At 43.1% G+C, this 13,943-nt stretch overlaps 1 protein-coding gene across 1 annotated transcript in view; it reads right to left on the bottom strand.

Moving 5' to 3' along the window:
* The window catches only part of LOC143287149 (zinc carboxypeptidase-like), a 140,209-nt gene that overhangs the window by 13,436 nt on the left and 112,830 nt on the right, over positions 1 to 13,943 (bottom strand). The window contains exons 2-5 of the mRNA XM_076595094.1: positions 7,613 to 7,744; positions 3,832 to 3,907; positions 2,292 to 2,425; positions 437 to 539 (exon numbers count right to left, since the gene is read on the bottom strand). Coding sequence (XP_076451209.1) covers positions 437 to 539; positions 2,292 to 2,425; positions 3,832 to 3,907; positions 7,613 to 7,680 — 381 coding nt within the window. The 5' untranslated portion in view covers positions 7,681 to 7,744. The remainder of the gene's footprint in view (positions 1 to 436; positions 540 to 2,291; positions 2,426 to 3,831; positions 3,908 to 7,612; positions 7,745 to 13,943) is intronic.

The following is a 13,943-nucleotide window of genomic DNA, read 5'->3' as shown; positions in this document are numbered from 1 at the left end:
AAGCGTCTGTCAGTCTGCCTTTCGGTCAGCCAATCACTCTGCCTGTTTATCTGGCAGTCTGCCTTTATGTCAGCCAATCACTCTGGCTGTCTGTCAGTCTGCCTTTCTGTCAGCCAATCACTCTGCCTGTCAGTCTGTCTGTCTTTCTGTCAGCCAATCACTCTGCCTGTCAGTCTGCCTTTCTGTCAGCCAATCACTGTCTGTCAGCCTGCCTTTCTGTCAGCCAATCACTCTGCCTGTCAGTCTGTCAGTCATTTTACACTGTCTGTCAGCCTATTAGCCTGCCTTTCTGTCTGTCAGCCTATCAGCCTGCATCTCTGTCAACCTGCCTGTCTGTCAGCCTACCAGCCTGCCTTTCTGTCAGTCAATCACTCTGCCTGCCTGCCACTTTCTCCCCACACCATCAAGTTCTCTGTGTGACTGTGGTGGCACTCACCTGTGACAGAGTGTAATAAGCATCGTGTGCCGGGAAAGGATCGTGGTTTCTCTGGGATCGTTCCGCGATGACCAGGTTGTTTCTTTTGTCTCTGTCCATCTGACTGTCAGGGGGTGTGGGGGTGGGGGGAGACTCGTCACAGTATTAAATGGTTTTTTTTTTATTGGGTTGAAATCTTATTGTTGATGGATCACACACACACACACACACACACACACACACACACACACACACACACACACACACACACAAACAAGCGTGCTTGCGCGCATAGTATTAATGCTAAGACTAATGATGATGATGGTAACAATAATGTTGTTGTTGTTGATAATGATGATGATAATGACAATGATAATGATGACGAGAAGAAGGCGAAGAAGGAGACTGAAGAAGAAGAAGAAGATTATCATGATCATGATCATTATAATTATGATTAAGATAAATGTTTTGATGATGATGGTGATGATATCGATGATAATGATTGTTGTTGTTAATGCATCTTTGTGAAGATGATGTTAATCATGGAAGAGTCGTTTTTTTCAGTTGTGTTTTTTCTACCAGCACTTATTTTCTTCCACTACCATGTTGTGTATGTATGATACTTCGGTCAACCAGTGGTGGATTGCATTTCCGTCTCTGGGAATCCCAGTAAAAGCTACTATTCACAGGTGACACAACTACATACAGAGAACAAGAGAGGCAAGGCCTTCAAGACTCACTTGTGATAAATTAAGTCCCCTAGCATTAATTACAGAGTAATTTCCCTTTTTTACTATCTGCACCAAAACGTTTGCAAAATAATTATAAGTTCCATGCTTAGCAAAAGAAGTTCCTGTTTGAACAAAAAATGACAATAATGACTCCTCTTGTTGTTGTGTCAGAATAAGAGGTCAAAGTGCCAAGTTTAGAGAATATAAAAAATATAAATATAACAGTAAATGCAGTTTGCATATAATTGGGCTTCTTTATTATTTTTTTGTGTCCATCCCAGAGGTGCAAAATTGTTTTAAACAAGATGACTGGAAAGAACTGAATTTTTCCTATTTTTATGCCAAATTTGGTGTCAACTGACAAAGTATTTGCAGAGAAAATGTCAATGTTAAAGTTTACCACGGAGACACAGACACACGGACACACACACACACACACACACACACACACACACACACAGACAACCGAACACCGGGTTAAAACATACTCACTTTGTTTACACAAGTGAGTCAAAAACGGCTGGCCTAAATGTTGCAGTGTGATTGCGGCGATATCCACGTCTGCTGTACCGCAGAATTCTTAATTGCCTCAAAGAATTTTTAAACGCCTAAGATACACAAAAATAATATGATTTAAACAACGTTCGTCACTTCGAATACCGCAATCGATTTATCGCACTTAGCATGTGTAAATATTAAAGTTTGAACGTCGTTGCTGGATCCGCAATAGTGCAGCGATGAAGACTATTTCTTCCCATCCAAACAAACGGAGTTCGTATCTGCGCACAGACCTTTTTTTTCCTAACCCGAAGCTTTATAATAACAAATAATAAAGAACACACTTTAACGATTAAATTTATGCATTTGCCTCTCTTGTTAGTTTCTAAAGTGAATGACAAGTAAACTATAAAGACAGAGAGAAACAGTGAGAGAGAGAGAGAGAGAGAGAGCGAACGAGCGAGCTAGAGAGAAAGATAAAGGAAAAGACAGAGAGAGTGAGAAAGCTAGAGAGAGAGACAGAGAGAGAGGAGGTGGTCTGAAGAGAGAGAGAGAGTCAGAAAGCTAGAGAGAGAGAGAGAGGAGGTGGTCTGAAGAGAGACAGAGAGAGACAGAGACAGAAAGCTAGACAGAGAGAGAATACGCACGCCTGCAGGTCAGTGGCCTGCACAGTGACAGCCATACCAGCATCCTTCAAGGTGTTCCACACTTGTGCCCTCTCTTCTACGGGCACTACGAAGTCCGTGCTCTGCATTGTTGAAGGATCGCGCAGGAACACAACCTATTGGAACGTGATTAAACAAAAAAGAAAAGAGAATTAACTGACTTATTAAATTAGAAACAAATGTTTAAATTAAAAAAAAAAAGAATTAATTTGTCATTAATACAGTTTCACTTGGAATCAGTCAATGAACGATTCAGTCAATAGATCAGTCAATCAATCAGTCAATCAAACAAGCATGCTGCAAGTAAGTGGTCACCAATGACTGTCACCACTGAATGTCGAAACATGAATACAATTCACAATCTTTAAATCCGTTAACCTCATTTTGGGGAATGGAGGGCATCATATCCGTGCATCTGATTCTATTTCTGCTTTTCGCTCATCACTAGAGACTTATCTTTTTAAAACTTATCTATAAGTACTCTCAGCTTCCTTTTCTCCAACACCACCCATGTCAGCTCACTTTGGATGTATGTAGAGTGGGAAAGGGAGAGTGTGAGTGGGGGGAGGGGCTTTTGACAAAGAGAGCCCGTGAATGTTTTATGTTACTTGTAATATTTTTCTTTCATGTAAAGCGCCCTGAGCTCTTAATGAAAAAGGGCGCTATATAAATATACAGAATTATTATTATTATTATTATTATTATTATTATTAACAACAACAATGAACAAACTGTTCTCATTTCATAAATGAACGTCAAATGAAAGTTGACAAAAGAACATACCAGTGTGTCAATGACATTGTTAACATCTCTAGTCATGATTCGAATTTTTATTCATGTCACACGAACAACTGTCAGTGATATCTACGATGGGAAAATGATCAAAAGATTTTGCTGAATTTGATGAACATGTTTAACAGGCATTTCTGAGAATAACTACTGTACAAAAAAGAAGAAAATCACATTAGTATAAACCAGTCTTCAATTGCTGTGTGCACGGGAACGCAAGGAAAGATGCATACATTAATATGTACATACACGCACGCAAACCTACATACAAACGTACATGTTTATGACCACACACACACACACACACAAACACACACACACACACGCTCGTCTGCTATCACTTATAGTGAAAAGACTAAACTAAAGAACGGACACAGTCACACACAGACACACACATCACACATACACACGGGCACACACGTAAACACACAGACACACAAACACACATCTACACACACACACACGCAAACACACAGACACACACACATCTACACACACACACATCTACACACACACACACACACACATCTACACACACACACACACACACACACACACACGCGCGCAAACACACACACACATCTACACACACACACTCACACACACACATCTACACATATCTACATACACACATCTACACACACACATACACACACGCAAACACACAGACACACACACACACACATCTACACACACACACATACACACACACACGCACACACACACAACTGACGTCGTGGTTGTCACGCAGGTTGTGGAGAAGTGCCACCTGCTGTTTGGTTTGTGCCATGGTGGACAGCACGTGGTGTCTGCAACATCACAGGTGGTGTTGGCTAGCATTGTAGCAGTACAAGTAGTCTGGTAGTACCAATAACAGTAGCAATGGTAAAGTAATGGAAGCAGTAGTAGTGGTAGTAGTAGTAGCAGCAGCGACCGCAGCAGCAATAACGTAATTATTAATAGTAGTAGAAACAGTAATAGAGGTATTAGTAGCAACAGTGACAGCAATAGTAGTAGCAGTAGCAGTAGTAGTAGTAGTGGTAGTAACAGCAGCAGCATCAACAGTAGTAATAGCAGTGGCAGTAGTTGTGGTATCAATAGCAGCAGCAGCAGCAGCAATAGTGGTAGTAGCAGCAAAAACAACAATAGTAGTAGTAGTAGCAGCAGCAACAACAGCAATAGTGGTATTAGTAGTAGCAGCAACAACAGCAATAGTATTATTAGCAGCAGCAGCAATAGTGGTATTAGTAGCAGCAGCAACAACAGCAATAGCATTAGTAGCAGCAGCAACAACAGCAATAGTGGTATTAGTAGTAGCAGCAACAACAGCAATAGTATTAGTAGCAGCAGCAACAACAGCAATAGTGGTATTAGTAGCAGCAGCAACAACAGCAATAGTGGTATTAGTAGCAGCAGCAACAACAGCAATAGTGGTATTAGTAGTAGCAGCAACAACAGCAATAGTATTAGTAGCAGCAGCAACAACAGCAATAGTGGTATTAGTAGCAGCAGCAACAACAGCAATAGTGGTATAAGTAGTAGCAGCAACAACAGCAATATTATTAGTAGCAGCAGCAACAACAGCAATAGTGGTATAAGTAGTAGCAGCAACAACAGCAATTGTGGTATAAGTAGCAGCAGTAACAACAGCAATAGTGGTATAAGTAGTAGCAGCAACAACAGCAATAGTATTAGTAGCAGCAGCAACAACAGCAATAGTAGTATTAGCAGCAGCAGCAATAGTGGTATTAGTAGTAGCAGCAGCAACAGCAATAGTATTAGTAGCAGCAGCAACAACAGCAATAGTAGTATTAGCAGCAGCAGCAATAGCAGTAATAGGAATCAAACGAGGAGAGGCGTCTCCAGGACCTGGACCAGAAGCATCGATCTCCGTGAAGAGAGTAGACGAGACCTATCATCTGATATTGCCCGCGCACAGTGAGGTCACATTTGTACGTCTGCCTGTGGGCTGTGTTCTCATCTCCTGAGTCATTGACGTCTTCATAGTTCGCGATAGAATGCCTCCATCATGATGATCATCGATATCATCATCATTATCATCACCACCATCATGTCTGTCATCGCTATCATAGTCATCACCAGCAGTAGCAGCAGCAGCAGCAGCATGCGACAGCTGAATTGTCACCAGCAGCAAGAGGCAAGGTTTCCATCAATTTAGAAGTACTTATACTAAACTGATCCTATATCGCGCTGATGTCAAATTGTGTGTGATTATTTTCATATTTTTGGCAAACTTCGGCTGACATATCCTCCCTTGTCCAACGCACAAAAAAGGGGATTATTAAAATTTTACCGTTATAGCAGGCTTATTCCATTTTCATGGCTTTTGATTATAACAAATATTTTACATGTGTTTGTGGCTGTGTTTTTCAAATGTACAAACCAATATTGCACCATGGGTTTTTGTCTAGATCTTCAGAGGATCGTTAACGCCATTCTGAAATCGCCAGCAACACAAGAAGAAGGCACTTAACCCACCTACACCAGGACAGCACCAGCTACACCCCTGAGTGCAGTGCCACCGACGCTTCAGAACCCGGGACTGGGCTTATTAATCATCTGCGGACCCACCCAGTGTGAATCTCATGTTCTTCTTCGCTCTCGAAGGTGAAACAACGACAATAATGTTACTTTTTGTATTGGCATTTTCCATATCTCGATGATTTCCAGGTTACATGATATACGTTTTATTACCATGTGTACCCGGCTTCGCTGTGATGCGTGTGTGGAAAAGACGTCAGGTGGCGCGGAGAATGTAGCAGTGGGTTGACCCACGAGACATTCAGAGCACCTTACGCCATGATGGTCAGGAAGGTCTAATAGGTATGCACGCACGATGTTGATGATCACTGTATGTGACGACTTGGCAATGAATAAGTTCGACCTTGCTCTCAGAGTAATGTATTACACGACTGATCCAGCTTTTCCAGGCTTCAAACCTCTTTGCATGAGGAAATAACGTCGGCATGTAGACTTCCACACGAGTTTCATCGCATGGCCATGCAGCAACAAGGTAGGTAATCGGATGATTAATTCACGCTAATTACTCTGAGCTGGACATTGTTCACGGTACGAAACTTCAACTAAAACCTCACTCGGGTGCCGAAGAGCACATGACAGCAAGTGGAGGCCGGCCCGTGAGGCACTGTTGCCAGCAAAAAAAAAAAATAACTCGCCTCGTGTGGACATCACTGGGCCATGTGGCATTTATATATCAGATAGTTTTCTTTATTTTCGTCGTCGTCGTCGTCGGCGGCCTCCTTCCGTCTCAAGAGACGATGGCTGCACCAGAAATGCAGTCACTGCCGGGCATTGCACTTCCTGCTGCGGCTGTGTAGACCGATGCTGGAGTGGAAATCTCTTCTGCATGTGGGACAGGTATGGGTAGATGCTGCTTGGTTTACAGAACTTGACTTGCGTGTGGCTCTTTTTCTCCTCAGCGAGTCAATGCGGCTTCTCTCTGATTGATTGGGAGATTTCCAGGGTCCACGTGAGTCCGCAAGGCTTTCCCAGGACAGCACATCAATACCTGTACTTTTGAGGTCCCGTTTGCAAGCATCTTTGAATCTTAGTCGGGGGCGACCTTGGGGCTTAGATCCCGCCGTACCGCAGATATTTAGGAATGCGACCTTCATCCATTCGGCGAACATGACCGAGCCAGCAAAGACGGCGTTGACTCAGAAGGGCGAAGACAGTTGGCAAGCCTGCACGCTGAAGCACTTCAGTGCTTGGGATCTTGTCCTGCCATCGGATTCCAAGAATGTGTCTGAGGCATCGGAGATGAAAACTGTTGTCTCTTCTCTTGGGCGGAATATGTGGTCCATGTTTCACTCGAGTAGAGTAGGGTGCTTAGAACGCAAGCTCTGTACACCTGCATCTTAGTGTTCACGTTTTTGTTTGACCACACCCTCTTGTGAAGTTTGGACATGACCCCGGCGGCCTTCGCAATTCTTGAGTTGATCTCTGGCTCGAGAGAGAGATTCGAAGTTACTGTCGCCCCAGATACTGAAACGGTCCGTTGAGTTCAGTTCGTGGCTCCCGATGTGGATTGTTAGAGGAGAGTAAGTGCCCTGTCCCATCACTTCCGTTTTCTTCAGGCTGATGGTGAGGCTTATTTTCACTGAGTACTTTTTTGCAGTCAGCACTTCACCAGATATTGCTACAATGTTATCCTGTTATGAGAGGGTTTAAGTTTTGGAACTGAAATGTTGGCTGCATTCAAGACAGAGTCACAAAATTTGGCACACATGACATTGATAGTGTCTGTCTCTCCGTCTGTGCATACGTGCGTACATGCGTGCGTGCGTGCATGTGTGTGTGTGTGCTTGTGTGTGTATTTGTGTGTGTGTGTGTGTGTTTGTGTGTGTGTGTGTGTGTGTGTGTGTGTGTGTGTGTGTGTGTGTGTGTGTGTGTGTGTGTGTGATTTTGACCACGTATAACAGTGTGCATTCTCTCTCTCCCTCTTTCTCTCTTTCCCAGTCTCATTCACTCACCCTTGATAGTTTTTCTCAGAAGCGGCAAGGCCAGCAAGAAGCAGGCAGGTGAGAGCGTAGAGTTTCATTGTCCAGCACCTCTCACTGGCACACTGTCGTGGAGGTTTTCCTCTTCTGTCAGACCTCGATATACTGACAATTCAAACATGTATTATGACATATTGTGCCACGTTGGGACATTTGCTGCACTGGTAATGCCGATGTGACAATGGCTGCACTGGTAATGCCGATGTGACAATGGCTGCACTGGTAATACCGATATGACAATGGCTGCAATGGTAATACCGATATGACAATTGCTGCACTGGTAATACCAACATGACAATGGCTGCAATGGTAATTCTGGTGTGACAATGGCTGCACTGGTAATACCGATATGACAATTGCTGCACTGGTAATTCTGGTGTGACAATGGCTGCACTGGTAATTCTGGTGTGACAATGGCTGCACTGGTAATACCGATATGACAATGGCTGCACTGGTAATACCGATATGACAATGGCTGCACTGGTAATTCTGGTGTGACAATGGCTGCAATGGTAATTCTGGTGTGACAATGGGTGCACTGGTAATTCTGGTGTGACAATGGCTGCACTGGTAATTCTGGTGTGACAATGGCTGCACTGGTAATACTGATATGACAATGGCTGCACTGGTAATTCTGGTGTGACAATGGCTGCACTGATAATACCGAGTGAGCAATAACAAAAAAACAAAAAAAAACAAATAACAAGAACACGAACAAGAACAATCACAGATCTCTACTTTCTAAGGATTAACAGTTTTAACTCTTTCCATACGAACGGCGAAAGAGACGACGTTAACAGCGTTTCACCCCAATTACCATCATCAAAATATTGCAAGCGGAAGGTTCTTATGCTGAAGACGTGAATGTTGACAAAGAATACCACAATTCTGACGACGGAAGCTAAAGGTTGGGTCATTCAGACACCCACTGGACATCCGAGGTGTCTATGTAGAGGAAAAGAGAGGACAGGCCGTACTGAGTGAGTTAATCTGAAGTCAAAGTTTTCAAATAGCCCATGCTAGTCTACTAACTATATGAACATGCAAAAAAAAAAGTATAAATGAGAAGAATAAGACAGAAATGAAAAAAAAAGAGAAAGAAAGAGACTCACGCAACACACTGAATGGTAGACAGGAGAGGCGGACCATGTGGTATGTTAGAAGCCTGCCTCTATTTATACCAACCTCACTTGCACCTGTTCAGGTGCAACAGAAGACACGTTCACTTCCACCTAACCCCCTACATACGCACGTTTGCACAGTCAGACAGACAGAGAGGCAAACAGGCAAACTATTAGACAGACAGACACACATACTCAGAAGCGCTTTCACAGAAAGTAAAACCTCGGGGCCAAGTTGGATAAATGCAAAAGTTCCTGTCAGAATGGGAAACTTTTGATAGATGGTCAACCAGTGGTGGATAATTAACTTTTTGCAGATCTCAGAAAAGGCTACTGTTCAGAACATGTCTCCTATGACAATGCTTGTTTTCCTGACAAAGCTTTGATCACAGCTGACTTGTCCACAAAGTTTGCCTCATTTGTATGCTGTTCGATCCCCAAGCACACAGAACAAATATAACTGATTTATTTGTAACTGGTCTATATCCTTTTTGGTAGTATATTATTTTCTTCGATTTCAAATATCACTTTTTGGAGGAAGCTGTGGATCTTATTATCATGCACCCCCACCCCCACCCCCCTCCGCCTCCACTATCACCACCCTTAGAATTAGGAACACTATACTGTAAGATTGTACTATGGGACTGTTCACTTGCCACTGTCAATATAACTGACACGTCAACAATCATTTCAAACATTACAAACGGTTCAGCCCCTTAGGGAGAACTCATATGGATGGCCTGCATCTGCTGTCTTTCCAAAGGTTCAAACCTTCCTTTTCTCCAAACCTCAGTTATTCATTTTGATGAAATCTATCTGTCTATCTATCTATAAATTTCATTAACAACTTTTTATGTGTCTTTTTTCCCTTTGTTAAGTGCTTGTGCTGTGTTTTTCGGAGGAGGACAAAGAGGTGTTTTCATTTGTATTTGTATTTTCTTTTTATCACAACAGATTTCTCTGTGTGAAATTCGGGCTGCTCTCCCCAGGGAGAGCGCGTCGCTACACTACAGCGCCACCCATTTTTTTTTGTATTTTTTCCGGCGTGCAGTTTTATTGTTTTCCCTATCGAAGTGGATTTTTCTACTGAATTTTGCCAGGAACAACCCTTTTGTTGCCGTGGGTTATTTTACGTGCGCTAAGTGCATGCTGCACATGGGACCTCGGTTTATCGTCTCATCCGAATGACTAGCGTCCTGACCACCACTCAAGGTCTAGTAGAGGGGGAGAAAATATCGGCGGCTGAGCCGTGATTCGAACCAGCGCGCTCAGATTCTCTCGCTTCCTATGCGGACGCGTTACCTCTAGGCCATCACTCCACCTTGTGCCGCCAGAGAACAAGTCGTGGACAGTACATGCAGTGTGGGTGAGTTTGGCGATCCTGGGAATGGCGCTTTACATACACAACTTACTACAACTGTACGCTATATTCCGTTACCAGGACCAGAGAGACAGACACACGCAGCGTTCGGAGAACTGAGCAGCACTCTCAAAGGCATACCCGTGAAGTGTATGATGGAGACTTAGTGGTCCAAGTCTGCCAGTCGGAAAGCACGGATCAGTGAACTGTGGACAGAAGCTGGTTGTGGTAAGAGGTGGGCGAACAATTCCACCACATAAGTATCTAGCAAACAGAGGAACTGAACCCAAGATCTTCCGATCAGTTGTTCGTGACATCAACCACTGAGCCACAATGGCAGATACGTGACAAGCTGCATTGTAACTGTTACACAGCAGCAGTATTTATGGAACGTGTCGGGAACAGTGTGGCAGGATTGTACGGTCCGTGACTGGCAAAGGTTCTCACTGCTGACATGAGGCAAAGTTCTCAGGGTAACATAGAAAGCCAGGCATTTTGACAGCCGTTTTCTCTCTCTCTCTCTCTCTCTCTCTCTCTCTCTCTCTGTGATAAAGAAGATGTTAATTGTAACAAGACACCAAAATATTAATAAAAGTATTATGGGTAATAACAAGAGCAACATGGACATTCATGATGATGATGATATACAACGATAAAACGATAATTCGTTTAGTAGTACTGCTTTTGTTATTGTGTATATGATGATGATGATGATGATGATGATAATTTACATATCTACCTCAGAAACCAGTGAGACAATTAACAATGCCACATAAAACTCGGCTTTTATATCAGCTAAGAGCTTTTCTCAAAGATCAGTGTTTCATGCCAGATACTGTCAAGGGGGTAAGCCATGCAGGTTAACTATTTCACGCAGTGTCTGAAGCAGCCTGGTTTCATTAGCCACCTCATGTCATCGGTAACTGTGAGGCTAATTCAGTTTTTATGGTCTGAAGAACAACTTACCTCTTTAACTCACTCAGTACGGCCAGTCCTCTGTTCTCCTCTACACAGACCCCTCGGATGTCCAGTGGGTGTGTGAATGACCCAACCGTTAGCTTCCGTCGTCAGAATTGTGGTATTCTTTGTCAACATTCACCTCTTCAGTATAAGAGCCTTCCGCTTGCAATATTTTGATGATGGTAACTGGGATGAAACGCTGTTAAAGTCGTCTCTTTCGCTGTTCGTATGGAGAGAGTTAATGTCTTGGACATCTACCTGCTCTTCAGAACTACAAGGGACACGGGACACCCCTGGATCTGCCTGCTGCACAGAACAAAGGATGTCATCTGTTTGGAAAGTATCAAGTCTTTGGATGAAAATTGCTCATGGCAATTAATTTATGTACTGTCTGTTCAGATGCAAACCATTTTAGGAGATTGTTGCTGATCTATGACTGCTGACTTACTGAACTGTGATTTCATCATTTCAGTCATTCCATTGTCGTCATCGGTGAATACTGACTGACGATAAATTTCGAAGACAGATAAAAAAAAACAAATTCCGAGGTTGTGTGAGCACATTACAGGATTTAATGTAAATATGGGCCTGTCTAGTTGTGCATGATAAAAAAAAGATATGTGCGTTTGTCTGCAGCTGAGTTGCTGTTATTGCCTTTTCTACCTTTTGTCTGTTGACGACAGAGAGAATCATTATATATATATATATATATATATATATATGTATGTATGTATGTAGGTAGGTATGTATGTATACGTACATTTGTGTATACACACATCCGTTTGATGTGCCTGATGAACATGGAATTTACTGCTCGGGAAGGGGAAGCTGGTATGCATTGTGAGAAATCGATTGAGACAAAACAATGTTAGACAACAACAAAGCAGCCATGAAATGTGTAGTCATTTTGTTTGCTGTCCTGTCATCGACGCCATTTTTGAGGAATTACTCCCACACACTTTTGATCCTGTGTACTGTATACACACCCACAGCTAGGCTTGTCTGCCGCACTTCCCTTGCTAGCAGTCCACAGGGAACTATCGATATCATGCCGTCACTGCTGTGAGTCATTTTTGGTGGTGTTTGGTGGTGCCTGCTCTGACACAGCATATTCAAGGCATCACATAAATAGTCCCATACTGACGAAGATAATTGCTAAATCGCGAATCCGGACTGAGTGAGCGTCCCTCGTGCTATGAAGACCGCAGTCGCATTAACGACAACGCCCCCACCCCCCCGCCCCAACTCCACCACTATGAATCTGCCGGGAATGATTATGGAATAATTATGTTTGTCCGTCTGTTTCGGTGTTTGTCTGAGTGACTATTTTCTTCTTTTGATAATCGAACATACACTACAAATCCGTTACAATTATGATTTTCGATTACAATATTTTAACGAAAGATTACGAAAAACCTGGTGTCAAATGATATGTAAGTTTCTGTGGTAGTGGTTCGAAACTTCGGATCTTCATGGACTCCACAACAAATGACGCAGCCACAACATCATTATGGACATCTATATGAATGTGGTTACATTCAATTCACACACACACACACACACACACACACACACACACACACAGAGCTCATACGCACGCAAGCACACACACACACGCACGCACGCACGCACACACTTTATCACACGAAGTGATGAAGTGAAACACACCAAACATAACTGTCATCGAAACAGTTTTTGAGAAGTAGACACTTGAAGTGCAGCTGTCGGCTTACTATTTTCCACACACACACACACACACACCCACACACACACACACACACACACACACACACACACACACACACACACACACAGGCAGGCAATACACAACACGAGTAAGACAGATGAAGAAAGAGATTGACGCACAGTGTGGAGTGTGTCGTGACTTCTTCATTTAGTCTCATGCACATTTATGGATCACAAAATGGTACATTGCGTGTATTTGTGTATGATGCGTGACTACACGTGTGTGGTGGGGGGTGGGGGGGGGGGCGGGGGGGGGGGGGGGGGTGAGGAGTAAAGGAGAAGGGGTGTAAATATTTAAGTGTTTTGAACGTTCGTGTCCGTGTGTGCGCGCGCGAGCATGTGTGTGTGTGTGTGTGTGTGTGCGTTCGTGTGTGTGTGTGTGTGTGTGTGTGTGTGTGTGTGTGTGTGTGGAGAGAGAGAGAGAGAGGTGGAGAGAATTGGGATCACTGAACGATGTAGTAGTCGTCTCCCTTTCCACAGGCCTGATGGCAGACCGCTTGCTGAGCAATGATGAGAACTGTTCCTTGACAATGTAATGGCACATTTTTCCTGTAGGACTTCTGTGCTCCTCTTCCTACGTCTGTGGAGAGTGGGTTGAACAGCCCGCCATGCTGGTATCCATAGACGCCGCAGTTTGGTATGCAGATAACAAATGATCACGGAAAACGAAATGGCAAGGGCAATGGCACGCTGTTTTTGGTATCCGGATTCAAAACAAAAATAAAAACAACAAGAGAGCCAAGGCCTTCAAGACTCACTTGTGATAAATTAAGTCCCCTAGCATTAATTACAGAGTTATTTCCCTTTTTTTTTTTACTATCTGCACCAAAACGTTCGCAAAATAAATAAAAATTCCATGCTTAGCAAAAGAAGTTCCTGTTTGAACAAACAAATGATAATAACGACTCCTCTTGTTGTGTCAGAATAAGAGGTCAAAGCACTAAGTTTAGAGAATACAAAAAATATAAATATAACAGTAAATGCAGTTTGCATATAATTAGGCTTCATTTTTGTGTGTGTGCCCATCCCATCGGTGCAATATTGTTTTAAACAAGATGACTGGAAAGAACTGAATCTTTCCTATTTTAATATCTAATTTGGTGTCAACTGACAAAGT

The sequence above is a fragment of the Babylonia areolata genome, chromosome 11 (assembly GCF_041734735.1).
Source record: "Babylonia areolata isolate BAREFJ2019XMU chromosome 11, ASM4173473v1, whole genome shotgun sequence".
Taxonomy (NCBI): Eukaryota; Metazoa; Mollusca; class Gastropoda; order Neogastropoda; family Buccinidae; genus Babylonia; species Babylonia areolata.
The sequence above is the reverse complement of the archived record's forward strand: the minus strand, read 5'-3'. Positions and strand labels throughout refer to the sequence as shown.